At 36.3% G+C, this 27,629-nt stretch overlaps 1 protein-coding gene across 1 annotated transcript; it reads left to right on the top strand.

Moving 5' to 3' along the window:
• The first annotated feature begins 1,773 nt into the window (after positions 1–1,773).
• On the top strand, positions 1,774–26,265 carry LOC121416343 (fibrillin-2-like). The gene is made up of 22 exons (XM_041609909.1): positions 1,774–2,202; positions 2,557–2,878; positions 7,658–7,694; positions 8,167–8,271; positions 9,219–9,359; positions 9,793–9,900; positions 10,584–10,733; positions 11,323–11,430; positions 12,190–12,336; positions 12,896–13,018; positions 15,498–15,617; positions 16,448–16,573; positions 16,702–16,767; positions 17,157–17,277; positions 19,338–19,588; positions 20,181–20,406; positions 20,798–20,976; positions 21,514–21,570; positions 22,310–22,354; positions 22,813–23,004; positions 24,880–24,990; positions 25,932–26,265. The coding sequence occupies exons 2-22, from the start codon at positions 2,783–2,785 to the stop codon at positions 26,048–26,050; spliced, it is 2,628 nt and encodes an 875-aa protein (XP_041465843.1). The 5' UTR covers positions 1,774–2,202; positions 2,557–2,782; the 3' UTR covers positions 26,051–26,265.
• The last annotated feature ends 1,364 nt before the right edge of the window (positions 26,266–27,629 follow it).

The following is a 27,629-nucleotide window of genomic DNA, read 5'->3' as shown; positions in this document are numbered from 1 at the left end:
TTGAAAGAAATACAGTACAATGCTACATCTGAAGAATGGAGGATTTTTATTTGTTATTTTACTGATAATAATGCTGAAAAAGATGAGTATTTTGAAGTAATAGAGGGTGGGATGAGAAACAAAGGAGAATGTGTGTGTGTGTGAGAGAGAGAGAGAGAGGGGAGGGGGGAGATGCATGTAGGCAGAGAAAGACATACATGGACATTGATATGATGATAGCTGACAATGATCTGATGGCCTGCATGTATATCATATCCTTATTTAGCATATGGAAACAACATGTCAATAACATTGATAATAAATATGTATTTATGACCAAAAAAAAAATCATCTCAGTGGGAAAGGGAGTTATTAATTTTTCTCTTCTAGAAGTGATGATTTCAAGATGAAGAATGAGATAATACGATTTTCATACCAATTTATGCATAAAAGATGTATTATTCATGGTACAGCACTTGGTACATGGCAATGCATACTTTCTACCAGCTGGAAAGAAGGAATATAATTTTCTCTTCTCGAAATAATAATAACACAAATGAATAATACAATTTTCAGACTAATTACAAAATAATCCTTTTCAGGATTTTAGATGCCGTCTGATCCGGTTACTTCCCTGTAACATTTCGCGATTACAAATCTGGTTATCCGGTTGGAGGCATCACAATCTCCAACAGAATCTGCCCGCTGTCCACGAAAGGTGGCGCTGTTATATGGAAGTACTACACTGTATCAATTTAATTTTTGGATTCTTCTTCTAAATTTATTTATTATTTGTGGGAGCCGAGGCATACAGTGCGATGCAAAACTAAGTTGGCCGCACTCAGGAAATATGATTCGACATCAAGTACTATACTGTACTTTTAACTTTTAACCAACCCTTGGCAACATACTGTCCACACATCTCTTGGTTAAAATCTGCTCAAATTGGGTAATAAAAACTAACAATTTGGTAATAAATTTGCTCAATATTGGATAATAATTGCCCAGAATATAATATATATATTTACCAACATACATTACCCGACACAATGGACAGTTGCCCAACGTTTTAAGTGTGTATGAAAAAAAATGTCTACCAACTCCAATCCGAGTCCTAAAAATAATTCACCTTACTCGAATAAATAATTTCGATATGAATTGTTGGTCTGCTCCCGAACAGGGATCAAGCAGGGTTTCCAATTACTGAGCTCTTCTGCTGGTGGTGACTCTATATCTGACTGATAGTGCAGAGCTGAGATGACTTCATTGCAAAATTATCCATGACGAGTTTTTATCATTATTTTCAGGTTTTATTTTTCAACCATTACTACTGAGTTTGTATTATGAGACTAATATTGTGAAGATAGAATTGCAGTGCGGAGCCGAACAAAAACAAAAACAAAAAACCCATTAAAATGCTCACTTGGACAATATAGAGTCTGTTCGTGTAGACTAAGTTCCACCTGTCAAGCTCAATTACAATGTACCTCGCGAAAAGCATGAGGTCTACATCATGAAAACGGTGGTAGGAGGAATATATACATCAAAAGGAGAAGAGAAGTAACATTTAATTGGGACATCTGCTATGATAGCGAGTTACTTAGGTCACAAGGTCGAGGTCGAATCTGAGGGCAGAGACATTATAGTCTTTTTTCCTATCTTGTCTACTAGGCCTTACTGAAGAAAATAAATATGAAGTTTACCACCTGTAGCCCCTGTAGACGTAAGATCAACAGATGCTCGGAAAATCGTACGTAGTTCCACCAGTCAAAGCCAAATACCAGCGAAGTGGTACAGGATTTTGGAATAGGGAGTCTACATCATTGTTCACTCTCCATATGATCCTACCTCCTTGCTTGGTGCCTTATTCTTTTGATTAACGTTGTGGAATCCTTTGCAAATATGGTGGACCCATCAGAAAAGAACCAACAAGGAGTATAGATAAAACCTGAATCGGAATGAACTCGTGGGGGAATCTCACGCATCTGTCCATGATACTAGACAGAGCTGAGTGTGGCCAAGTCGATATCCTTGGTGTGACATCGAAACGTCATCGGTGGTCATTGGTGGATGTCTTCACAAACTGCTTTTGATGACAGCACCAATTGCACCACCTGTACACATTCTATATGAAGTCACCTCGTCTTAACTCCTTGTATTTGCTGCGCTTGTGAAACAGGGTATTGTTATCATCTTTTTGTGTGTGTGTATCAATGGGATCACGTGAGTTTTCTTTTGTTTCTTAGAACATTCGGACGAATCTGCGAAAGATGTCGTTTTGTTAGATGTCTCTTTTCATTTCTTGGCTCAAAAACATGTTCAATATGTGTTATCCTTGACCTGAATAGAGGATCTTCTTGGAGATGTAACCAAAAGAAGGGGGAAAATGTGCCGGAATCTCCTTATAATTTGGATACTCTCACTTCTCTAAGTAACAATCAGTCGAACATGGACCTGGATTAATACATATAACTTCTATCACAATTTCTCGTTTAATTCGGAAAATGAAATAGTTCATAAAGAATAAACAATCACTGATAATTTCAGTCCATAAATATCGCTTTTTTATGTCTTTAGGTACCCGAATCCTTACACCGACGCTGACGGGACAGTTCTTAGATTATTTATATTTTGTTGAGAGGCCTACTAAATAACATCACTTTAATTGAGCTGAGTGTACGGTAACACCCATAAAACTCGAGACTGGAAATTTGTGGAAGAATATTATCATTCCTGATCTTACTGGTGGAGTTTGGAACAAAATTTGGATAGAATATCAACAAGAAACTAGTTTCTGTGGACAATGAATATGACAGCGTTAAAAAGAGGATGCGTGTTTTCTGTATTACTTGTTATATGTGTCATCGGAGGGTCATCTGCAAGACGGAAACAAAAACAGGTAAGAGAATTTCCGCCGGTATGTTAATAGACAAGATTACTCGGCTAATTAGCGACACACTCTTTCAGCTGTTTAGTGTCTACATTTATAGGCCTACATGAATGAAATGTTGTACAAAGTTGTATGTTGTACCATGGAGGTAGAATGGTTGTACAACGACTAGATTGTCACGAAAGACTTCGTAATGAAAGATCGAATATTATAGGCCTTGATCCACTATGCCCCATACTGTGGTTATATACTATTTTCGGCCACTGAAGTCCTAAATCATATCGCTATTATCCCCTGGATTCGGTGTTTGTGTTGGGTTGTGCTAATGTTAATGGACCAATGTTGGCCCCGAAATGTGACTGAACATGATTTGATCAATACTGTCAATATGAAGCTTAAAAAATATTAAGGATACTTGGTTTGGAATCAAGATGCACTGAAGTACTTGGGATGCTGGGGGTGTCCAGGGGGGGGGGGGTTGAAGAGGCTTTCCCTCGCCGAGCATCAACGAATGCCGACCCGTAGGCTATTAACCCCTTGAGACGTTGCCATAGCGATTAAAACCCAAAGATGATCGTTGGATCTAGAATCTAGATTATATATCAAAACTCTCTCAAAACTTGAAGGGCAATGCCCTCAGTTATATGTTCATTTTTTAATAGTTATCCAGTAATTTAAAATCCATAGCAGCAAAGAAAAACAACCAGAAACAACTTTTGAGTTTGTTCCAGAGTTTGTATCTTCAGACCACTTTAAAATTGGGTTGCTAGGCATACTCGACCATGGAGGCCTAAAAAAACGACCTGACAGCTAGACACGCATGCATATAGACTTTATTCATCAGCTTTTTACTTCTGGTTCGACTCCGAGATTCAAACTCCCAAAAGGACTTATAACCGCTCACCCCGAACACCAAGTTCAAATTGCCTCTATGCATTCAACATGTGTTACATTACTTAATACGTTGTTTGATGTGAAACTGCTGTGCAGGCGATTATTTTTTCTATGAAAACCTCAATTCACTGTGGTCTGTCAACTGGAGTTGTGTTTAGTTTACATGTTTTCAAGTGAAGGTTTACTCTTGCTCCATGCTGCAGCAGGATATAAACAAAATAGGCCTATATTCTATTTGGTGACTTTACTACTAAGATAAAATATGCAATTTCCTTCTTGAAAAAAAGTTATTTATAATACAAGTTATGACAGTAATTACGGAAGACATTCTATGTACTTGAAGTTCTCTTTTCCAAAAGAGCTACTCCACATAAGAGTATACAGGCACGGTGTACAGGGGGGGGGGGGGCAACTGAGAGATGGGACCACCTGTGCCCCCGATAGAACTATATTCGCACCTGTTCGAGGATCGACTCTATATTATAGTTGGAAGCATATTCACCCCTTTCCTCCAAGTTTATAGTCAACTTGAACATCGTAATATTGAGCGAGAAAAATCTCTTCATTTAAGTTATCGATAAACTTCATTTAAGTTATCAATAAACTTGTTTCACATCAAGCCATTTTCACGGGGAACATCCAAACCCAACCTTGATCTGGTCCACTATGTCACTATCAATTTTTTTTTTTGTTTCCTCCATAACCATTGTTATTTTTCTACACTTTCTCTGAACTTGACAAGGAATTCGACATTTGAATTCTTCCTCCATAATGAAATCGTCTTTCGATCCAATCAAATTTTTCCTTTTTAAAGAGGACATGACGCATAATTATTGTGTTGGATGCTAAGCCTCCTCCGTCAGCACATTGAGGGGATGACTCATTTATCTTTCTATCAATGACCACATGGATAAAACTATACCTTAAAGGACAAGTCCACCCAAACAAAAACTTGATTTGAATAAAAAGAGAAAAATTCAACAAGTATTACACTGAAAAGTTCATCAAAATCGGATATAAAATAAGAAAGTTATGGCATTTTAAAGTTTCGCTTCATTTCACAAAACAGTTACATGCACATCTCGGTCAGTATGCAATTGAGGAACTGATGACATCACTCACTCACTATTTCTTTTGGATTTTATTATTTAAAATATGAAATATTTTGATTTTCTCGTCATTGTCATGTGAAATGAAGTTTCATTCCTCCCTGAACACGTGGAATTCCATTATTTTAACATTTTTCCTCTATTGATTCAAATCAACGTTTTTCTGAGGTGGACTTGACCTTTAAAGAATACTCCGGGCTGAAAATATTTATATATAAATAAATAGAGTAAAATTCACAAAGCCAAATGCTGAAAATAGCGAAGTTATTGAACTTTAAACTTTAGCAATACGTTTTGGAAATAATTACAAACACGTCGTCATGAATATTCATTAGGTGAGTTGTTGATGTCACATTCCCACTTTCACTTTTCTTATGTTATTACATGAAATCATATTGTTTCAATTTTTCATTCATGTGTGAATGACAATTATGTCTCCATTGTAATGAAATATGTTGCAGCAGATAATATATAATGCACTAAATCAGTTGTCATTCCTTTTTTTGTTTTTTAGTTCTTGAAGTAAAATTTTGAATTAACCTACAACCTACAAAAGAACACGTGGGGATATGACATCATCAGTTTGCTTATTGAATATTCATGACACATGCCTGGAACTGTTTCACCGGAATATTGCAAATCTTTAAAATGCATAACTTTGTTATTCCTTGTCCGATTTTCATCAACTTTTCAGTGTTTTGTTAGTCTGATTTTTCTTTATCTGTTCAAATCATATTATTTTCAGCCTGGAGTACCCCTTTGAGTGCCCATAATTTTTAATAACAGTAGGTAATGATTCGTTTCTATATAGTTGAGAGGGGTGGATAATAAAAATTGGGATTTACTTTTACACTTTTACACTACAAGCACAAGTGAAATTCCCGTCAAGAATTAAAAATGTACATTGTTTTAATGAGCAGGAATGGCAAACTGGGGCTTAATTAATTTTCTAAAAATGGCCTTTAAGGGCTGATCTCAATCAAATTAGAATTGAAATAATCCTTAGAGGTAGATTTCATTAAATCATCGCCAATTACGAATATGGTTTCGATTCGGGAAAAGCTGAGAAACGTCAGGGTCAGAACACCCGCCTCCCAAATATATATGAATATGAAAAGAATGAATAAATGGAAATAGATTATATAGATAAATGAATAAATTAGTAAAGAAAAATGAATAAAATGAATAATAAAAATGAATGAATTTCTAACTGAACAAAATAATAATGAATCATTTCCCGATGGATATCTTAGCCGCAGATCTAACAAACACCAGTCTCATTTACAGACACAAAAAACTGAATACTTTCACTTGAAAGAGAGTGAATATAATATCTTGTTATTTATTTATCTATTTTCCCCTGTCCTATCTAATTATAATGTTGTGACAATGAATCAACTGGCCATCATGTCAACAATCATCATGTTCATGATTCAGGACTCAGAATTATAGTCTTCCATCCCCGATCCATCCAATCTTCCGATTGTACCTTCACAGCAAAAACTGTGGTGTTAACCGGTGTACATAGAGGACCACACCAGTTATTTTACACCGGTGTTAAATTGGTGGTGTTAGTTTTACACCTATAGGTGTTATTACAACACCTATGGTTGTTACATTTACACTCTTTGGTGTTATGTTCAATCTCTAGGGTGTAATTTTAACACCTCAGGGTGTGATACTCTATTAACACCAACTGGTGTCAATTTTAACACTACAGTTTTTACAGTGTTCATTTGTTTCCCCATGACCAGGGTCATGCCTGTTGTTATAAGCTAGTGAAATCATGCAGCTTAATTGGCTGAAAGTAAATCTATCATTGAAAACAAACCTTTAAAGATTGGGCACAGGAAGTCCCCGGTTAACCTAGATCTGTTAATTAACAAGTCTCTAATGCGAACCATCTGAATACACTTTCTCTGTAGTTGCAAATGACCTTGGCTGTTGCTTTTAATTCTATAGTTATATCTTTCACTGTTGTCATAGAATTTGCTAACAGTTTGATCAAGGCCTACATTTTTTTCTTCAGTACGTTTCCCGTTTCCTGGTTTCAAGGCGGTATAGATACAAGTTATAGGTCGAAATATATTTCGCATTGTTAACGAAATTTGACGAAAGTATTGAATTAAAAAAAAAGCAACAAATACATGAGATTCAAATTCAATATTAGAGAAATGACTTTTTAGAAATGTATGGTAATTCAAGTTAAACTATATTTCTTTGTAATATAGAGATAAATCTAGTTGCAACTGTCTTAGTTTTACCATGGACCTGGTAGGTCCATGGTAAAACCATGGACCATGGACCTACCATGGTTTTACCAAAGAGCTATAGCTCTATGCATGGTTTTACCTTCATTGATAAGAATTAAAAAATATATTTATGTGTTTCATGTATTTTCAATCAACTATTTCAAATCAGTATTTACTAATCATTGGTAATAAAACATCAGTTTGGTTTTATGACAGGAAGATCCTGTCCTTCATATATACTTCCTCTTAACTTCGGTAAACACGCAAGGTTTATTAACATGATTAAGTTGTTAATTGTATGTGTTTTTATATTGAGTACATACATGATATAGGTAACTGTAAAGATAACTTCTCGTGCATTGTTACCTAATAATGAATCGCAATACATTTATACAAATTGAAGTCGAACACCTATTCGTGCATGAATGAAACAAATAAGTGGGTGGTATTTGCAGAGAAAAGGTACTTCAAATTAATGTTAAAAGGTATTCCTTTTGTATTCATTAATTTCTCTTTGATCTTTTCTTACAAAGACCAGACCAAGCCCAGCAAGAATTGATGAGCCATCAGGTAAACTGCCATTTGGTCTAATTCATTGTTTATAATACACTAATCGTCCACATTGTCTAATCTAATTTCACCTACAACCAGTTCGTCTACGGTCTAATGGCATTAGAGCATGAACAATATCGTCAATTTTCCAGTACATATCCATTTTACCCATACTCATAGTACCCCAAATCAGGGAATTTCAAAAGACCCTGGTAATGATCAAGTGGGTTTAACGTAGGCATATATTTATCATGTATATTGTGGTTATATAAATGTGGATATGCTTATGGGTTTGGGTGTGGGCGATTAATAATATAAATATTTCGAACGAAACATGATTAAAACTATAAGTCGTCATGTCAGTATGTATTTCTTTGACGAATCTTGAACAGGCTTATACACCTACATCTGCTACCACGTCTATTGAACCTTTGTTTGTTTTTAACTTTTAACCATTGTAACACCTGTGCCCTTTCTATGTTTCTCTTAGATTCATGCCAAATTACATGCGATAGAAATGAGCATGTGAACACGTCTTTATGCAGGTGTGAATGTGACGAGGGGTACAGACGTTCCAGATATCAAAGATGCGAAGGTATTCTCATAATTTTTGTCAGTGGCGGAATCAAGAGTTTTAAGTTATGCCGAGCACTACAAAGAAAAGAAATGACAGGGATGGGTGGGTGTCGACGCCACTGACGCCACTTGAGGGCGGCGGGGGGGGGGGGGGGGGTGGGGAGGAGGGGGTATTGCCCTACAATGTCTGAAACCTTGGTATACCGCCACTGATCCCTACGACACTGTGCTAGATTGTAACCACGACCATGATGACATCATTGCTAGTTTTATATCTATATTTGCCCTTCTTATTCATGCATTGTTCTATACATTGTTGCCATGATTCTGTCCATCTAGCTTCTTTCCAGCCTCTTCCTCCTTCCTTTGTTGGGGACACCATCATCATCCCCCGCTTTCGAAGAAATTTAGTGTCTTCCCTCCCCACATCTCCTGTGGTTGTAAGGCTCACCCTTTTGAATGTTTTGAATGGAGTTATCCATCTTTCTTGCGTGGGTTTTGACATTGACTGGTTATTACGTGGGTTAATCTCCTCACCTCACAGACCTTGTCTCATCCGCTTTTATGAGATAAACATGACTTCTATAATGTCATAATTCCATTGATAGCATGGACTATACGGCTTCGGAACGGAGCAGTGATGGGGTGGATGCAAATAGGAGAGATGGGGAAGTGGAATACGATGAACTTGACAAGAAGGGGAAGGGTGGGTGGGAATGGCAGAGAGGATTATGGAGGGGAGTGGAAATGGTGGGAGTGGATGTAAGTGGTAGCGGTGTCTATACAACTTCGGTGGGCATACCATTTCAGATACCAATCGTGAAACTTTGACAATATTAAATTAATCTTTAGGCATATATTATGTTAAGTATCTACATTACGTAACCGTGTTATGAAATAAACATTTCAATTTTTATACACTTGTTTTTTCTTTCCAATTTACACTCTTCCCCTTCAATATTATAGATATTAATGAGTGCAGAGAGCACCCTCGACGTTGCAAAGGAACATGTACCAATAATCCTGGTTCTTTTGAATGTAGATGTCGCCATGGATACGTTCTTCATACTAACGGCTGGGATTGTTATTTAGCTCCAAAACCATTATGTAAGTTAAAACTCAGAGTCAGCTTACCTTCAAAATGATAATGATAATAACATGGTTATCTTAATGATAACTTTTCCACAAGATAAAAAGCCTAACCGCATATCATTATTAGCTCGAGATGCCGCCTCTCATAATTAGTGCATTCAAGGAATCAGTCTTGGGGAAAATGTAAATTTATTAATCTATTTGACTAGTGTATTTCAACCATGAATCAATAATCAGTCATTTATTCAATTCAACCTTTGCTTTCATTCTTCCATGTAAATATTTATTTGTTGATTGGTTGATTATTAAAAGAACGGATTAACATCAGAAGCACCACCACCACCATCATCGGTGTTATCATCTTGATTTTAGGCTGCTTGTATTAAGAGCAAACTAGGTTGGAATGAAACAAAAATAGCTTCTTAACATCCCTTTTTTTAATCTTCAGTATGTTCAGGTTTGGCTTGCTATGATAACTCCAGACTAGATATCAATAGATGCGAATGTAGCTGCGGCCATGGAATGAGGTATAATTTCATCACAGAAATTTGCGAAGGTGAGACCCCCCGGTTTATTGTGAAATGATGTCAAATGATCGACAGGTGCCATTATTTAAAATTTATGCAACCCACCCGCCCCTTTGAAATAGTTCCATATTTGAATAATAACAATTATTCATATGTCTTTCCTACGATATATAAAGCGCTTTAAGATGCCATCCCTGCAGCGTAGAACATGTATATAAAAAGATTTACAAATTACCATTAATTGACAGTTTTGTTTTAAGTCCAGTTCATACATGATCTGATGTCAGACAAAGTACGTCTTCACGTTTTGTTTTAAAGTTTTTAAAGTTGTTGAGTATACATTATTGAATTGAATTGAATTATACCACCCAAAAGCGATCTATATAGTTTTCCTAGTTCCCAAAAGATATGAAATTATGTTTAGGATGCATGATCTTCGCCACCACAATCATCTCCACCATCACCATTACCACCACCATTACCACCACCACCACCACCACCACCACCATCATCATCATCACCACCATCACGGGCACCATCATCATCATCATCACCACCACCACCACCACCACCATCATCATCATCATTATCATCATCATCATCATCACCACCATCATCATCATCATCATCGTCATCATCATCATTATCATCATTATCATCATCATCATCATCATTATCAGGAATTAAATCTACATTTCTTCTCTCTTTGAAGATATCAATGAGTGTGCTGAGGGTCTGAATAGCTGTGAGCAAGGTTGTATCAACACCCATAGGAGTTATATATGTTACTGTCACGCGGATTATCTCATTAACCAAGATAATAGAACATGCTCTCGACTCCCTGCTAAACCAGAATCGCTCCGTGAGTTAAAGACCCATTTTTCTTGTACATTTATGATATAAATTCATTTGTAAACAATACTGAAAATAAGAAGGGAACATGAAGCCATGAATCACGTTGGAGTGTTTTCACATCATGCGTACTGGTTATGAGGGCCGAATAAAGAAATTCGAAAAAAATATTTTCTAGTGATGTTTTTTTGCAAGATTGTTACAACAAAAACAAAAGAACGTGTCTTCATCACACAATATAAAATTAATACAATATTATTTTATAAGGTCGATAGGAGAATATGAAAAATGACATTGCATGTTCAGAAAATACTTGATGGTATCCGAACTCATTATTACTAAGCTAGTTGTGACGTTTTTTCCTCAAACGCTGAATAATACGGTCTAAGTATATCTTTGTTTTATATTTTTTCTGGTAATGTTGGTTCTTAAAGGCACTTATTTTTAAAGAAAACCATTATTGGCAGTTGCTTTCCCGCAGTGAAATTAATCGCTCTTGAATTATCAATGAATGAAAGCTTGTCGGGTGCCAAGATTATGTCACAATGATAAGATTTGAATTTTATTATTGATTTTCTACAATATGCTTTTTTTAATAGCTTGTGATGGAATGCAATGTTTGTTTGGAATATCGCTCGATAGATATCACTGTGAATGCATATGTGAAGAAGGTTTTTACTACCATGAACGCCGAGGAACTTGTGAGGGTAAGTCCTTTAACAGTGACAATTCCACAAATAAAAAATATGAATATAATGCCAACATCATGTTTAATGATAGTCCTAATGATAGTCCTAATCCATGTTCATAGGAATATATTTTGAATAATTTGTTGATCTTACATTACTTTATAATGGCTGAATTTTCATGAAGAGATGATGCCCATTATGATAACATATATTTTTTTACATTTCATGGTCAACTCATAATGATCATGGGTTTTTATATGGCATGATTACTTCCTCACCAATATAGAAATGAACTTCAGAGAGATTGAGGAAAGGAGGGAGGAAGGGGAGGAAGGGATAGAAGGAGAGAGACGGGTGGGAGAGAGGGAGAAAAAGGAGAAGGGGGGGGGTAGGTGCCGATAGAAGAGGAATTCAATTCAATTGTTTTGATGCATGTAGACTATGCTTGGTCTTTTTGGACTGTACGGTTTCATTATGCATCATTTGCTTTTCTTTTACCTTTTAATTTTAATAACTATATAGCCTTTTATCTTATCTCATTCTTCCATTGGGGCCTATAACTCACAAGCTTTGCTTTCAACTTAGGTCCCTCCATTTTTCACTGATTTAAATTCTTATTGCGTATAAATTTTGTCTCAAGAACCATTTATTTCAACTGAAGATAATTATGTCATACTCATGTCAAGCATGTAAATGTCTGTATATGAATAATGGAAAATAAACTGAAACTAATCTGAAACTGAAATTAACAAAATACATACCTTCATATTTCTACAGATATAGATGAATGCCTAGAATACGATGATTGGTGCGATGGTCCATGTGTTAACGAACCCCATGGCTCCTACACATGTTCGTGTCCTAGTGGTCAGGACCTTGATAAAGATGGATGGACCTGCAAGGATATAGAACCGCCTCCTAAAGGTATATGTGAACGGATAGCCGAACCGATATATGCCATTCAAAATAACGGTTTAACCCATTCCCTTCTGGAACCGGGTGATCTCTGTAGGCCTCTAGGACTTAAAGAACTCAGCAATCCAGATATTAAATTTGATCGGTCGGGAGTCGGGTTGGTTGATGTGACGAGGCACAAGCATTTTGATTCTTGAGAAAAGATCAACAAACGATCTATCTTATACTTCTGAATTTTAAGCCTTGTACCTCTTACTATATTTTGCAAGAAATGCAATATATGTACACACATGCATGTATTTGTGGTATAATACTTCATGGCATGATTTTGGCTCCACCTAAACCAAAGTAGATATAATTTCTGCTGAAAGGCTGATGTCATTTCAATGTCTGTTCAGCAATATTTTGAAGAAGAAACTTTACAAAATTCTGTATGCTTATTTGTAGTAAATGTTATGAATAATATGAATATTCTGAAGAAAAGTCGTATCAGTCATTCTCATTAATGAACTAATATCATGATAGAGATGTATAAATAATTGAATCGTTTATCGAACCCTCCAACTAGGAGCCATCTTGGATGACTGTACGGATCAACATTTCATGTGCAAGAGCAGAATGCAATGTATGCCAGACGAACTGGTGTGCGATGGATATGGCGATTGCGGTGACCGCTCCGATGAGAAAGACTGTAAGTATGATGACGACATCGACGAGGACGACCATAATTTATTGACAAATAAGTAAATGATACCTGTGATAATTACGATGACCTCGACGACTATGATGATGATAAAGAGGTTAATATCATACTGATGAAATGGATGTCGGTGACGCTATGATGGATAAATTGTTGCTACATCACAGCATCTTGACCAAATTTATTGAGTAATATCTCATTTTGAAGCTAGAACTATAGGCTAAATATATTACTATGAATTAGATCAATACAATATCAGGAACAAAAACTATAGCACATTAAGTTTGAAGTAACAGGGGTGGTGGAGCCGGTGGATGCGGAGCCGGTGGATGCGGTAAATGATAAAATATTAATTAAACCTAATTAACAACTTACTATAATCTGTAATATGACTGTTATCCTCATATTTCTGGGTGTTTTAAAGCAGGGAACAACTAAATGTCATAAAAATTTGACAATTTTGAAAATATGCAGCAATTGAATACATGTGTATGTCAGCTCTGATCTGCAACCTAATCAATTAGTAAACTGGAGAGATTTGGTTAATTATCTAATTTGTAATCTAAATTTTTAGCACAAATGTTGTGTATCATTGCAACAAACATTTCTACCCATGATGTTGTTGTTTTGCCAAGCATATAAATACAGTGACAGGTATTTTGGGGGCAAAAATGTGAAATTGAATACTGTTAATTAATTAGTATAATTAATATGCATACAATAATAGATAATTATTCGATTTTTTGTACAGATTTAATCATTGATGTTTCAAGATTATAACTGCAATTTACTAGGCTGATCCAATGTTGCATTAACTTTTGACACCATTTTATGTGCAGCAGGTCCAATTTGAGAAAAACACATTTCAAAATTCACATTTACATTGATGTCTATGTAATAATTAGCTGTTAATTAGTCATTTTAAGGAGAAATAAAGGTAGTCGAGACTTCAAACTTCTTTATTATTTAGAGAATGGTAATAGCTATAACATATCAAAAAATAAAATTTTTGACCATTTTTACCCTGTTCGCGAAATTGGACCACCTTATGACATGCGACCATATATAACCTCTGTAGGCCTAAACTCCTCTTCAACTCTTGATTCTGAGTGTCTAACTAAAAAAATCTTCATAGCGATATTTAAGTATTTATGCTAGATCTGTTATTTATTCATTTATACTTACTACAGACAACTGGATTAGTACCCCCCCCGCCCCTGTTTTGTCGTGTGTACTTACCTTCCTCTACCCTACTCTAGTTAGTTGTTCTTTTTTGTTATTACTGTATATATATGTATATATACTTTTTTTCTTGCTTCTTATCTGCTTTTTTTTCAATGCAGACGTTTAATTATATTGTATCATACATATTTTGTTGTTGTATCAAAGGTGATCTGTGCTTAACAAGCGTTGCTTCTATACAGACCACCTCTTTCCCATATTTTCGATATCTTTTTAGCTCATTGTCCACAAGCTTTTATTCCTGTTGTGTTTTTTTTCTTTTAACCTTATTGATATCGTACATGTATGCATTGTATTTTGGTTGTGGAAAGAAATAAATGAACTTGAACTTGAACTTGATGGTGATATTGTGATGAACATCATGACAATGTTGACAAGGATGATAATGATGACACTATCATAGCAACTATCATGAAAGGTATACGACTATAGGGCAATGATGAGGAGGAGGATGGAGCTCTGATGACGCTATGAATACGATGATGACAAGGATGATGATGGGGCTATAATGACGCTAACCATAAGGGAAGGTTCGAAGATTTTAGGCCTAAAAATGTTTTTTTGCTCTCATAATTAAGGCCAAATGTGAAAATTTGATCCGTCGGTCGGTTTTCTTGTTGTCTTTATTTTTTAACCTTTGCTTTTGCCCCTACAGATAAAATCACGTTTGGGATGATTTATTCATGCAGTCATTTTGTCAAGACACATATCAAAGTGCTTTGAATAAAAATTTTAGCAACTTCTTCACCCAAAATCTGACATTTTCTCACAAAAACACTTCATTTGAATATTTTGGGTGTACTAAAAAAAAAATTGTGACCGCGTTTTCTCTTTCAGCGGTCAGATAGGGTCAACACATTAGTTTTTGAAGGTCTTATAATGTTACACGTCACGTGACAAATCGTGGGATCAGATGGACCTGCTGAAACACATGCGTGCAGTCGATAGAAAATCAATCATATTGATGTTTAATATATATTTTGACGACATCACTTGAATTCATTGGAAAAATTGACGAACGAAATTATATGATAAAAGAAGTTCCATTTTTTGATACCGAAATTATTGAGACTGTAATGTGGTTTAGTGAATTGAAACTAAGTGTGTTTAGCCACCTTTTGTCGTAAGGTATGAGTGTCAGAGTGTGTGTTATGGTATGGTGTGTGTGCGTTAGAAGTCTCATTTTAATAATAGCTAATTATGTTCGGTCGATTTTTAAACTTGACAGGCAAACAATCGTGCAATTCTCAGGATTTTCCATGTGCCAATGGAGAAAAATGCATCCACAGAGATTCAGCCTGTGATTCAACTAACGACTGCGGTGATTGGTCAGACGAGCTAGAGTGTGGTAAGTATCAACCAATCAGCACAATCCTATTATCATTATATTCTACATCATTTTCTATAGGTTCTGTAACTTGAGATAAATGAGACGATTCATGAAAGCAAATTACCATCCCCTAAACTTTAATAGGCCTTTCATGAGTATAATTCGGGAAAAATCTTACAAAAATTTAAATTCTTTACCTTTATGCGCACTTAATGCAAGATTCGTAAAGATAAAAAATGAAATTGAAATAAATTGTAATATCAAGTTGATATTGTAAGATTTCTTAAATTTTAGATTTGTTATTTCCTCTTTGTCCTGATACAAATGACAATTTTCATTTGATTTGCAATCACTTTTGTGAGAGTTGGTGTGTTCAACTGTTGAAACAGATATCTCGCTATAGAATTAAGCTAATCATTGCCATAATTGTAATCACCATCCTCATCATCATCATAATCATCGTCATCATCATTATCATCAACATCATCAGCATCATCATCTTTATCATCATCATCATAACTGTCTTTTCAGCACCATCATCATCACCATCACCATCATCATCATCATCATCATCATCACCATCATCATCATCATCACCATCATCATCATCACCATCATCATCATCATCACCAACATCATCACCATCATCATCATCATCACCATCATCATCATCATCATCATCATCATCATCATCATCATCGTAATCACCAACATCATCATCATCATCATCACCATCATCATCATCTTCATCACCATCATCACCATCATCATCATCATCATCATCATCACCACCAACACCGACGTCGTAGTGTCATCATCACTCTCATTTGTTGTTTTTTATCATTTAGGATGTCGAGATGAGAGGGATGAATGCAGTGCTTGGCAGTTCCGAGGAGAATGTGAAAGCAACCCTGGTTGGATGAACTGGCATTGTCGTATGAGCTGTGGACAATGTACAGAGGGGGATGGAACCCGTAAGTTAACCCATCTTTACACTTGAATATTTGTTTAATTTTTGTATGATCAAGATAAAAATCACCAAACCCGGATATAAACTTATCATTTAATTGTCAATCTTTTCTTTTCACCCTTGTAATTAAAGCTAATGGAACACTATCAGAGGAAACAGAGACTGGAGCTTACTTTATCAGAAATTCAGCACAATATTGTAAGTATGAGATATAAATATCATGAGACAGGGGTAGATAAAAAGAGCAAGTATTTTTTTAACAAGAATAAGAAGAAAGTTTATTACAATGATCCTATAATTCTTATATCAACTAGTACTAGTGCACTAACGATTTTAGATTGTGCTTTTGAAAACAGATCCATGAATCTAATCTTATACCCATCTTCTAAGGGTTTCTTAATGCCTATATTGTGTTCATATCAGCTATCACACACCAGAAAAAATGAATGTGGATTAAGAAGCCGCCCTTGATTAACCCTATATTGTCTTCTCAAACTCTTTGCGAATGAAAATAGGGTATATTATTCATATTTTTTTATTTATTTATTTGTAACCTTTTCATGTTTTACTTTGTTGTTGATATTCAGCTACGTATCTTCAGTATACGAGACGTAATAAGGGCGATCGACATGGTTCTGCACTCAACTCATGGCGATGTGATCATGTAGGTCCAGTGCCTGCACATGTAAGGGTCAACATGGGTCTAAGGTTAGTATCACAGGTCAGAGATCAAATGTCAAAGGTCCGTTGCAATCAAATGCATCTCTAAAAATCATGCACAACTTCATTTTCAACCAATCAACAGCGCGCATTTTGGACTTACGATTGATTTTTTGACTTGCGTTTAAACGCAACTCTTTCTGCAACGGGCCCCAGATGTAAATGAACGCGGGTCAGAATTCCATCAGTCATCGAAAAGCAAACAGCATTTCATGTGTGAATATTCTGATCTGCTGTTCGGTTGAAAATAATATTCGTGTCCAGTGGCGTAACTACGGGGGGGGGGGGCATGGGGGGGCACGTGCCCCCCCAATCGGCTGGCAAAAAAAAACGGGGAAAAGGAGAAAAAGAGGGAAAAAGGAAGAGAAACGTATAGTGGGGGAAAGAAGAATTTGTTGTTTATCATAGTGTTATATTATGTTATATAACATAAGAAGCATTTTTTCACAACTTTATTTGCTTAATTGTGTCTTCATTGTTCCTGGCGCTCACATAGACTTTTTAACGAGATATATAAAACTGCTGTACTAAAGCCTCCGGTTTTCAAATCAATATACAACAAAATAATATATTTCCTCGCAATTAGAGTCATTATTGTTTTAAGTAGTGATATATTCTTCTTTTTCATGACTACTGAAAGTTATTGCCCTATTTTAAGGTGTTGATATAAAACATTTCCTGTCCGTGCTAACGTTCGCATTACTAGTGGATTGGTGAGATTTCTGCTCTTCATGAACTCCTGAAATCAGTCCTTAAAATGTCAATTTTTCTGATCTGAATATCAAAAAATTTTAGCTCGCGCTTCGCGCTCGCAGTGTTTCATTAGTGAGATGCGTATGATAATCATGATTACAATGACTTAAAAAAGTGCTCCATGTGTTTAGATGTAATTCTAACAAAATCAGCAAGCGCTTGGCACTCGCATTAGATTACTATGATGAGATATGTATACTCTGACTTAATGGATTCGTAACTATAGTCCTTAAAATATCCATGTTTGGGGTCAATATATACAAAAATTTCAGCTCGCGCTTCGCGCTCGCATCATTTGGTTAGTCAAATACGTAGGGTCTTAGAGAATTCCTACAAACAACTCTTACAAGGCCCCTCTTCAGGTCTATATTTCCTAAATTTTCAGCTCGCGCTTTCAGTATTTGATTAGTAAGATACGTATGATAATCATTACATGACTACAAAAGGTGCTTCATGACTGTGTTTAGATGTAATTCTAACAAAATTAGCAAAGGATGGCACTAGCATTCGATGACTATATAATCCTTAAAATGTCCTTGTTTAGGGTCAGTATATACAAAAGTTTTAGCTCGCGCTTCGCGCTCGCATTGTTTGTTTAACGAGACAGTTAAGTATCATGATCACAAAACAATTTGCTTATAATGTCAATTTTTAGCCCTCAATATCAAAAATTTTCAGCTCGCGCTTCGCGCTCGCATTATTTAATCAGTGAGATACATATTCGTTTGATGGCACTGCATGTCCTTAAAATATCTCTATTAGGTCAGTATACCTGACAACTGAGCGCGCTTCGCGCGCTCCCTAAGTGACCCGAAATTTTTGCTGGTGCCCCCCCCCCAATGCCGTGACCCACGGTACGCCACTGTTCGTGTCCATCTGAAACCAGTGGCGGACCGTGACCCGAGGAGACAAAGCATTGGAGGGGCACTGCATTGTTTGTGAACAATGCTGTGCCCCTCCAATGCTTTGTTTCCTCCAGGTCACGGTCTGCCACTGTCTGAAACAGATTACATTAATGTACCATAACAAATGAAATATGACAATATACAGGGGTGGTGCTACAAGGGGAAGCCCCCCACCATGATTTTTTTTGTTCAAGTATTAAAAAGGGGAGACGAGGGGGATAAAGAAGCAAAAAAGGAACAAATTGGAGAGTGAAGAAAGAACCCAAGAAAGAAGTTCATAAAAATGAGCAATCATTAATTTTTTTGAGCAATTACAAACATTTAGATTATTTACGCAGACAGTCAAATTATGATTCATAAATTGGTAATTTCATGTTTCCTCCTTTGCAGTCCCTTCTATCAGAAGTACACGAACGCTTACGCAATCCCAATAGTGGCGTCATCACGTGTGTCTGACGCTGCAATCAAACGTGCATGTTACGTCGTACGCGTCATGTTGGCAGATCGGAGAGACCTCAGGCAAGAGATGTATAAGAAATTCATGCGTGTCGCCATCTTAGCAGAGAATGAACTCACCATTCATTTGCCTGAACACTCGCATCTCGATGAAAGTTATAACGATCGTATTCGATCATTAGGAGGTAAGGGCGCTATTCATTTAAATGACGATTAGACGTTGAGCATATCACCAGTCCAGTATTATTACGATCCTGTCTGAGTGTGATCTCCCTCACTTTTTTTTTTTGGGGGGGGGGGCTCGGTATACTATGGGAGGTTGATAAAGCTTCCTGGGATCATCCAAAAAATTGTTAGTACTTGACCATCTCTGCAGGTTTATTATCAAATTAGAATGAATTTTGTAGGATGCTTTTGAACTCAAACCTGTGTGTGAGTTTTGAAAAATAAATGACTCCATTTTGTCATGGGCATTTTAATATTAAAAACCCGTCTGTCTGTCAGAATTTATTAAATTTGTTGATTATCTGTCTATTGACTTAAATGGAATAAAGGGACCTATCGGTATTTTCTCTTACATATAACTATGCATTGTTCTAAGCCCAAAAATATTTTCCCCTCTTCTAATCCAAAGAGCGGAATGGAAATATATAAACATTATTTTGACTGTTTCTGTTTCATTTTTTTTCCTCATTATTCAATTTCTAACGTTTTTGCAGAAGAATTTTTCCTTATTTAATAAATATAACAATGCTCTCAATAATTAATTCCACACAGGTACATTATATATCCCCCTTGCGTCAGCTGCTGAGGAGAATCTATTGTGTCGTGACAGTGACCGGTGGTTTGATGAGGATACATTTGTTCATTCACTTGCACATAGCATCTTAAAGATAGGTCTTGCGTCAGACAGGGTGTTTAGTCGTAAGCTTGGCGCAGCCTACTACCATGCACGACGGGAACATCTCTGGGCTAATTCACGCTCTGACGACTCTATGGATGAGTGAGTTATGTCCGTTGTATTATACCTTGACGTAGAGATCAATTCGAGTGCGTTATACCTGCGCTAATCTATGAAAGCCTTAAATTGCTATCGTTATAAATGCGTTATTATGTAAACATGACGAGATAATCTTTCTTTTGACTTATCAAATATTATAGTTTATGTTAATAATAACTTGGCAAGATCTGTCCACCAAGGAGACGTATCTCTCCAAGTTGACAATGACAAAAAACTGTTTATGAGTGGACTTGGCATTTCATCAAGTCGACATACAACCCTGTGGGGTCGAATCGGCCAGATAGTGTCTTGCAGAGTGATTTTGTAATTCTTATCAGATTCTTTGGGTAATGAAAGTATAAGTTCGACATGATTTCTAATTTTTTTTGATCAGGTACTTTGCCGACGGAGTTCAGAGTTACTTCAATGTGTTAGCACCGTATAGATATGGAGTTCATACAGGAGTAGACAGGAGAGAGAAATTAGCTAGATATGATCACGCCCTCTATAAGGTCATGTTAGAAGTCTTCCCATGTCAAAATAAGATGATAGATCGCTGTAGTTTTAATCCAGGTAAGGAAAATCATTCAATATTTATTTCATATTATATTCACATACTCCCAAATAATTGTAATAAGGATATGTATAATACAATTTCATTTTATAATGTTTATAAGGTTCTGATACCATGTCTCCTTCAGTAATTTGAGGGTTTTTCCCCCTTTCTTATAGATCCCAAGCTTTTTCTAATGTTTACCAACATCAACAGTCTAATATGATATAAAGTGCTACCACTGGGTTTCAAAGTAATATGAATCGTATAATCATATATTTTGGTTACCATTCATTACGATAATTTTCAAGCGAAACCTCACGAGCATGCAGCAAACTATAAACCAAGAAAAATTATACCTGTTGGATCGTGTGATAATTGATAGATATTTATGTCGAATTTCTAAAATCAATATAATTCTCATTTCTTGGTTAGATGTATACTTTTGCGAGTACGTGACCTATATCTTATCTCTTCAACCGTATATACACAATGGTTATTGTTTTTTAATGAATTAAACAATCAATCAAGGTTTTATTTCCTTTTATTTTTTTCAGAATCTTTATCTGAGATGGACCAATTATTTGTGAATTGCCAGATAGATGAACCAGAAGGTATAATGTTTCGCCTAATGTTTATTAGCACGTAAAGTATGCACTGTTAGTTAAATTTTTACTCAAATGAACTCTCTAGTGCAACATTAATTTTACTAAGTATGCTGTACAAGCCAGGTTGTAAATATTGTTCCAAACATGCATATCGTTCGCGACATGATGAAATCTACTAAAATACAACTATATTGCATATTTTATTTACAGAATATCGTTATTACAGCAGTAGATCCCTCTTTAGATATTCAGCTTTCTTTACTCTTCATCCCTTAACTCCCATTTCACTACATGAAAATCATAGCGAGGGAGGAGGTGGGGCTGGGGGTTCAAATTAAATCATAATTTTTGTGATAATATGGATGTATTTTTATTTGATCAACATGAATGATAGGATAATTATACTTGTACTTGCGTGACTTATTTTTATACTCGAAATAATGGGATTCTTATTGAAGTGTGGTTTTGAGAGATCTATATCTAATTATTAGTAACTAAAATATTTTTGCACAAAAATAAATAAATACGAAATAACGACATACCAGCTTCACTCAAAAGCTGCTCATTACAGAATACAGTTTACGAGTTTACGGTTATTTCCCATTTTAAGTGTTCGAAATAAAAGCACTGATCTTTCACAAAAAATTTATTTGGCTAGTTCTTCCTGAATGTATTTATTTTATCAGTTTATATCACGTGATATATAGGTGTAATGATAAGAAATTATTTTTTTTATTCTCTACAGAACCAGAAGTGACAGACACACCTACCACAGCGGCACCACAATCTCGTATGTTTACCATTCATTGATTTTACTTTTAGTTTTGGTATATTACTGCAATGAATAAAAAGTAGGATTAATCCCGGTAGGATTTATTCCTTGAACGCTTTTGCGCTATATTAATATGGCGGCTTAGCTACAGCCGGGGTAATAATATGATATCAAGTATCAAAGCGCAGTTGAGTATATGCACATAGTAACTGCGCTATATAAATGGACATATTATTTACAATAATGGTATGAGATGGGGGATGGGGGGTCCTCTCTTGGTGAGTTGTGCTCTCTTTGTGACTAAAGTTAATGATAATCCTCCTTAACAATAAGCCTTCACAAAATGATAACGATGTTCCTGTTTAAAGTGCTATATACATTCCATAGAAACACATACATGTAAAGACGGTCAATGAAATATATGGACCTCTAAAAATTATAAAATCTTGATATTATTCTCTATTCTGCTAATACAGAGTGTGTAGATAAAAATGAAGATTGTGCAGCTTGGGCGGAGAGGGGTGAGTGTACTGCAAACAAGCGGTACATGAAGAAGAATTGTCGGTTGAGCTGTGGAGTGTGCACCCGACCAGAACCTGAACCTGAGGTAGACGTGGTTCCACAAGAACCAGATCCTCCTACTCATCCCATAGATGTACCACATAGAGGTAAGAAAAATACTGATAGTGATGATGATGATGTTGCTGCAGATAATAATAATCATCATCATCATCGTCATAATATTATTATTAATAATAATTATAATGATAATGATGATAATAATTTTAATGATAATAATGATGATAATAATAATAATAACAATAATAATAATAATAGATTCAAGATTCAAGATATATTTTATTCAATTTAGCAGCTACGAAGGCTGAATTGACATTGAATTTTCAATAATAATAATTATTATATTAATAATAATAGTAATAATAATGATAATAATAATAATGGTAGAAGATCTCAAATAAGGTTATGATAGGAAATTTGAACCCTTTGTAAGCTACATTCCAGCAATCCCGTGTCCGCTTGTTGTTAAACGCTTAAAACCGCGCCACCAATGTTTGTGCTACGTTTAATCACCGCCCGTGCAAAGCTGGCGAAGCAGCGGTTGTCCAGCGTTTAAGATCTTTGCGTTGGCCTAGCGGACCCAAACGTCCACGGACTTACGTCTAGTGGTGCAAATCTTTGACTTGTTGGAGCGGTGATGAAATTTGCCGGAGAGGAGCTCAAAACTTTTGGAGCGGTATAGGGGGACCATTAGCGGTGGCCGAGCGTATATACAGACGTTGCCTTAACGGGGCCAACTTATGTTAAACGGTGGTGAACGGCAACGAGCGGGGATGATTTTTTTTCACCGCTCCAGGAACGCTCCAGCAAGTTCTGGCGGTGTGACCGAGCCTTTAATAATCAGTTTTAGCAAGGAAGTTAATTGGCTACAGCGAGAAATTGGTTCGTCGCACCATACTGAGATTTGAATTAGATGGCCAATCATCGATTACGTAACATTCCTAATTAAATAACCTTGTCAAATCTGCGCGTAATTTTTTATGCCTATACTTTACCACGATATGAAGTGTCCAATTTTCTTTACGCCCTGTGTGTGTCTGGCGCAGTTATCTAATTTGTTTTGCTGATGAGTTGTCAGGAACAAAATTACGTTAATTATACCTCGCGGAGATATCCTCCAAATATGGTCATCCTCCCAAGAGCGACTATTAAATGATATTTTCTATCAAATTTAATGAAATAATGATCATCTGAAGGAAAATTCATATAATGCCCTCTTGAAGAAAACCGTATGGTTTATTTGGCACTTTATTTTTCAAGTGTGCAGAAATGACATACTCGCTCAAACACTGCCCTACAGCAAACCAATTATAAGAATAATCTCCTTTGTAAAGAAATAGAAAAGAAAATGAATGATTTTTTGCGGAGGTAATTAAGGTCATCGTGATTTAAAAAAAAATAAGCATTTGGGTGATCACCATGTTGACGTCAAAGAAATAATTATTATATTTACAATATTGTGATAATGAATCTTGTAAAGTTATTATTCGGGTAATACTAACTTTGATGGCAGAGATGTGATGGTAGCGATGAGGCTGGGAATGAATATGATGGTGGTGATGATGATAATGATGATGATGATGATGGTGGTGATTACGATGATGATGATGATGATGATGGTGACGATGAGGATGATGAGGATGATGATGATGATGGTGGTGGTGGTGGTGGTGATGGTGATGATGATAATGATGGTAATGATGGTGATGATGATGATGATGATAATAATGATGATAATGATGGTAATGATGGCGATGATAATGATGGTGATAATGATGATGATGATAATGATGATGGTGATGATGATGATGATGATAGTGATGATGACAACGACGGTAATGATGATGATAGTAACGATGATAACAGAATCATGAACATGATGAATCTGACTAGACATGCTAGAAGTCTGATATTGATCCCCACCAACCATCTTACCAACCCGTTTTGATTATTTAATCTGATAGTATGTGAAGATCAAGAGGGTCATTGTCAAGACTGGGCTAGACGAGGAGAATGTGAGATTAACCCAACATGGATGAGACCAAACTGTAGAAGATCATGTAACGCGTGTGATGGTAAGATGTCATTCACTCTACTCCCTCTGTCAGTGGCGTACCTACGATTTTCCACAGGGGAGGGGGGCACATTTCAACCACAAATAAAGGATTTCGAACCAGAAAAGAAATTGACAAGCAAAAAAAAAAGGTCTTCAACCAAAAATAGGGATTTCATACCAGAAAAAAGTCTTCAAGTTCAAAAGAACGGGCCAGGGATCAGTTGTGACTCGTCAGGGGGGGGGCAGGGATACGTCCCTTTCATGGGTTGTGACTCGTCATGGGGGCAGGCTACCCCCTCTGCCCCCCGTAGGTACGCTAGTGCCCTCTCTCTCTCAAAAGCATGACAGATTTAAATAGTTTATGTCTGGGCGCATACACGTGAAAAAGCATAACACGGATTGTATAATGCCCAGGAATTAATATCGATAACGATCTCGAGAAATTGGTCTGAACTGAGTTCCGCCTAGCTCATTATCTATCTCGTAAGGGATTCTCTTTATTTCTTCATATTGCGTATAGGACACTTATGGAAACTATTTTAAAACATAGCGTTACATTAAAGATGCAATGCACACTTATCAGGGTATGACACAGAAAGTAGTCGGCGTTTATTGCCGCATAGAAAATGTCATTATACATGTAAAGATTTTTTTTCTTGAAATATATTTACGTTACATAAATTTCAGTATGCAGACATGTACCGGCATATCTATGAGCCATCAAAAGAAACAGTTTTGTATACATTTCGATTAGCAAAAATAGTCATAGGTACATCATTGCGTCTTTCCCGTCAAAAATTGATTTACAAGCGGCAGAAAGATAAAACAGTCATTACCCCACTCACATCCACCCTTTGACGCCATTTTTCTTTTTTTTAATACTTTATATCTACTAGCCCCCTTTATAAATTTATTAATTCAGTTGTTTACTCACTTTCATTTATTTATTTCCCTTGTTAGATGATCCTAATTGTTATGACAGTAGCAACAACTGTGCTGAATGGGCGTCTGACGGAGAATGCGGTAAAAATGAAAGTTATATGACAACCCACTGCAGAATGAGCTGTGGTTTATGCTGAGCAGCTAACTACATTCCGGAAAGTACTTCTAAATCATGGAAAGGGAATGTTCATTTCACATTATTTAGGGACTAACACGACGGTTACTCAGGAGGACAGTGGGGAGTTCAACGAAGCACGATGAATTCTACAACACAGAAAATCTATTGCCAAATACCCTTCTTGACAATGATAAACCAAGAAATCTTTGTCGAAAAATGATGAATCAATGCAGCAGTTTCGTCCTGTGGACTCTGGACAAACGGCATATTTGCAATATTTCGCCATCTCCGAAACTTAGGACGAAACTGTTGTTCCGGTTCACCAATTTTCGACAAAGACCTCCCAGCTGTTCATTGTCATTACACAGGCATTTTCAGTACATTTAATGTGTTCTTGAATCTGTTATTCACCGCATTAGCGAGAAATCCCTACTAGCTCAAAAGGGAACGCGAATCCAAACGAATAGTCCGTCTGCGCATAACCGAATATTCGAGCGCATTCCATCTTAACGTATTTCATGACATGGATCAATTAAAGCACAGCGGAGACAATTATTCTCTGTTAAATCCCTGCGATGACACTGTGTGCCATGTGGGTATAATGTTGGTTGGTGCGATGATCCAGGGGGGGGGTCAAATGTATTGCTGTAAACATGCGTTACCAAATTATTTCCAAACACCCCCTAAACGAGTTTTTTATCTGTGTGCAAAATAACCCCCTAAAAAGTTTTTGTCGGCCTTATTTACACATTTTGGCTCCTAAACAAGTTGTCGCTAGAATATGACCCCGGGGAAAAAGCTTGTGGAAAAGACATACCCTAAACATGTTTGGCGAGTCTTAAACAAAGAACTTTTGGAAAAAAATACCCTAAATACGTTTGACCCCGCGATTGACCATCGACCAATCTTTCAAAACCACTTTTTTTTTTAAATCGGTGTTTTGATATACTAGTACCCTTAACGAGTGCACCCGCGGCTCGCGTCCTGTCCAAAACTGAAAAAACCCACCCCTTTCAACGCGTTTTTTTTTTGCCACGCAGGTGTACAAGAATATATTTGACTGCCCCCCCCCCCCCGGCGACGATATGCTCACCAGTCGCCAGGATTCCCATGCTGTCTATCAAGCTTTTTTTTTCAGAAAGAAATACCATTATCATGATCTATCGAGCGGTATTTAATAACATACATTATGGTGCCGATGTCTATGGATAGGACGTTTTCATGCGAAGATGGATATCCTATAAGTCTCTACAAATGTAATTTAGATAAAAGCACCTCTTTTCAACGCAGAAGACTAATGCTCAAAACAAGTTTGGATTTAAATTTTGAAATTTTCAGCCCATACGAGTATTTTAATGAGTTCCCCAAAAAAATGTTTTGTGTTTTATGACTCTTTGATGTGAAAAATATAATGTCCGTATTTTTTTTTTTGGGGGGGGCGAGAAATTGCTCGTTAGTGAAATGTGACAACTTTGTTACCAGAGCTTTGGCCCCATAAAATTTATATAAATTAGAAATCTTCTTATGTGTTTTCTATAGACTTGAGAGTAATATCACAATCGTGATATTTATTGCCTCGTCAACTTTGGAGAGCAGTG

The sequence above is a fragment of the Lytechinus variegatus genome, chromosome 5 (genome assembly GCF_018143015.1).
Source record: "Lytechinus variegatus isolate NC3 chromosome 5, Lvar_3.0, whole genome shotgun sequence".
In the NCBI taxonomy this organism is placed as follows: Eukaryota; Metazoa; Echinodermata; class Echinoidea; order Temnopleuroida; family Toxopneustidae; genus Lytechinus; species Lytechinus variegatus.
This window is presented reverse-complemented; position numbering and strand designations above follow the sequence as displayed.

Excerpts from the sequence above, each read along its gene's own strand:
- LOC121416343 (XM_041609909.1), top strand. The coding sequence starts at position 2,783 with ATGAATATGACAGCGTTAAAAAGAGGATGCGTGTTTTCTGTATTACTT. Across the intron at positions 9,901-10,583 it reads CATCACAGAAATTTGCGAAG|ATATCAATGAGTGTGCTGAG; the intron begins GTGAGACCCCCC and ends CTCTCTTTGAAG. Across the intron at positions 22,355-22,812 it reads CACAGCGGCACCACAATCTC|AGTGTGTAGATAAAAATGAA; the intron begins GTATGTTTACCA and ends CTGCTAATACAG.